The sequence below is a fragment of the Mercenaria mercenaria genome, chromosome 15 (genome assembly GCF_021730395.1).
Source record: "Mercenaria mercenaria strain notata chromosome 15, MADL_Memer_1, whole genome shotgun sequence".
In the NCBI taxonomy this organism is placed as follows: domain Eukaryota; kingdom Metazoa; phylum Mollusca; class Bivalvia; order Venerida; family Veneridae; genus Mercenaria; species Mercenaria mercenaria.
Window position 1 is genome coordinate 3,740,769 of NC_069375.1, and position 3,000 is coordinate 3,743,768.

The 3,000-nt window shown below is 34.5% G+C and overlaps 1 protein-coding gene across 1 annotated transcript; it reads right to left on the reverse strand.

Annotated features, from left to right (window-relative positions):
* Positions 1-961: 961 nt before the first annotated feature.
* Positions 962-2,661, reverse strand: LOC123533370 (uncharacterized). Its single transcript, XM_053525706.1, has 4 exons — positions 2,217-2,661; positions 1,996-2,065; positions 1,488-1,838; positions 962-1,263 (listed from the first exon to the last, which is right to left on the reverse strand). The coding sequence occupies exons 1-4, from the start codon at positions 2,313-2,315 to the stop codon at positions 962-964; spliced, it is 822 nt and encodes a 273-aa protein (XP_053381681.1). The 5' UTR covers positions 2,316-2,661.
* Between the last annotated feature and the right edge of the window lie 339 nt (positions 2,662-3,000).

Here is a 3,000-nt window from a genome sequence, read left to right on the forward strand (position 1 = left end):
AATAAAAAATTAAGAATTTCTATTGAGAATTAAAACATTTTAAATCTATTCAATATTAATACAATATAATTATATACAAAGAATTTGATAAGAAAAAAAACAAATACTATAAAAAGTAAAATTTAGATATACAAAATGTATATTTATAGTAAAAGAATTAAAATTCTTATCTTAAGAAGTTAGCGTAACTGTCCCCAAAGCTTAACTGATGATCGATGATTATTATACTTAAAATGTGCTAAATTCCTTGCATTTCTAGAATGTCAGTGAGGTGCTAATTGTGGCACATTCTGCTCATTAAATTCCCGACATTTCATTGATGTTTCTAATTAGAAATTAATTTATCATCAAAATGTATTTGCAGAAGAAAAACAAAGCGTTTTATATTTTTACATTTATTTACATCATCACAAAAGACACTCATTCAACAATGAAAATAAGAAGCACATTTAATACACAATACAATTTTATACATTATAATACACATGTCAACTCTGAAAAAGAAAAAAAAAGCAATCAATAGCACATTCAATACACATTACAATATTATACATTATAATACATATGCCATGTAAACTCTGAAAAAGAAAAAGAAAAAGAAGCAATTAATATCACAGTCAATACACAATGCATTTTTATACATATCATGACAACCCTGAAAGAAAAAGAAACAATAGCACATTCAATATTAATACAATATAATTATATACATTATAATACACATGTCATGTCAACCCTGAAAAGAAAAAGAAACAATAGCACATTCAATATTAATACAATATAATTTTATACATTATAAAATATCACATTCAATATCAATACAATATAATTATATACATTATAATACACATATCATGTCAACCCTGAAAAAGAGAAAGAAGCAACAGAACATACACATTCAAAGTACAATACAATACACTACAAAACACACATTTTCAATGTCAGTTTCTTTGATTTTAATTTATACATCTTCTTGTACCGCGCTGTTGGTAAATCCAGTGGAAGGTCCGAGCCCCGCGATGTTGCTGCATCTACGTAGAAGTGGTGTCGTCGTCAGTTCACCGTCTTCGTATTTGTCCCAAGCGTCAAACAATGCCCCATGGAGTCTGGCGTATCTTGCTCTGTGTAGCCTCGTCAGTAGATGGGCTGATACAAGCCTGATTTGGAGATCTACCGTCTCGGCCTCTCTGCGAAGCAAAGGTACAAGCAGGTAGAACCCCAAATCAGCCCGACCAGCCCGGGTGTTGATTCGTCTGTGCCACCCTGAAAGTAAAAAGAAATACTAATGTTACATTTATCGTTGATAACATTGCATACATAAACTTGCATACAATTTATGATCAAACAGATCAAGCAAAACACATGGCAGCACCACAACACAACTAAAGGTAAGTGTCAGTAAATTTATTAAAACAAAACAGCTTTATGTTAATTTATGTCAATCTCATGGAATCATCAATTTACAGAAGTCTGAAAAGTTTGGTTACCTTCAACGTCGTTGTTTGTCCTGACCGTCTCCCTGAACACACTCCAGTGGTTCGGCTGCCACATACTTCCTTCTATCCACGTACCCTGGACATACTGCGTCACGTGCAGGATTGGGCCGCCGACTTCTAAAGCTTGCTGCTTCAACTGGTGGAAAGCCGCTGGAATTTGCTCTGAAGGGAGGTATGGCAGACTCAGCAGTTTCCGTAAGAACCTGTACTTATCTTCTTTTTCCAGGTAGGCAGTGGTAAGACCCTCGGACTGGATTTTACGGTAAACCCGCTGACTCCAATGGAACACACATCCCTTCAGAACACACCCCGGAAAAACTTCCCTTAATGCCTGCCAGGCAGCTGAAAATATAATAAATAGAAATTAATATATTTCTGCATGAAAAATGATTGTATTATGTATTAAATGTTATATGAAAGTTGTATAATAGTTGTCTAATGAAAGTTATTTAACCATTATAGAATTTCACATGATATAAAATCGATTTTTTCTACTTACCAGCTTCAAAGTCCAGCATGAACCATTCAACCTGCGGGCGTTCCAGCATACTACGTAGACTGGTCAGCACCTGAAAATAGAAAAGAATATTTTAGTTGGTAAAAAATACTGAAACATAGACAAAAATGCTTGGTCTGTTTATCATTTTATTTTAAAACGTACTTAAACTATTAAAGATCCGTTATGCAAGTAATATATAAATATATAAAGGAATTAAGTACCGCAATATAATCCTGCTTTGTTCTCCGTGACATCAGTACGTAGACGAGTGGTACTTGTTTGGCATCTTCACCCTTTCGGACGAACGCGTGGACAGACATTAACTGGTAAAACGGGCGTTTTACCAGTTTGAAGGTGCCATCCAAGAACCACCGCCTGGCCTGTTTAAGCTGCTGTAGCTGAGGTGTTGTGGCAAGAAGTATGTGCCTCTGGTCGTCTACCCGGATGTCGTCTGCAACGAAGTCTGGCCCGATGAAATTGGTATTGATCACGAAGTCCAGCGTAGTTGGGTCCGTTGGTCGGAGATTCTGCCGATGAAGATTGGCGGCCCTGATAAGAAGATCTGTTCACAAACTTACGCGGGGATAATTAAACATACAAGCTAACGATGTTCATAAGCTAAAAACAACGTATAGTTTGCGTTAATTAAAGGCCGTAATTGAAGTTGTGTAAAATAGGTATTATGGCAAACAAATACTTACTCTACAAATATAAAATTATAAGAGTAAATGTGAAGATAGACACAATTTATTTCCATTGGTACATTTATAACATTCATATTTTAGATATTTAAATATATCTGTTTGCCAAATTTTTAATGTAATTTAATACAAGTCCGATAATTCATATTACCAAAATTGTACATTTTTCTTACAGCATCCTTTAATTATCAACATCTTAATCGCAAGTATACATGTACCTGCATTCGCGACCAGTGCAGATCAAGATCAGCTTTATATTGTTCGCTAATCATTTTTTTTTTTTCATGAAATGAAGTATAGATCG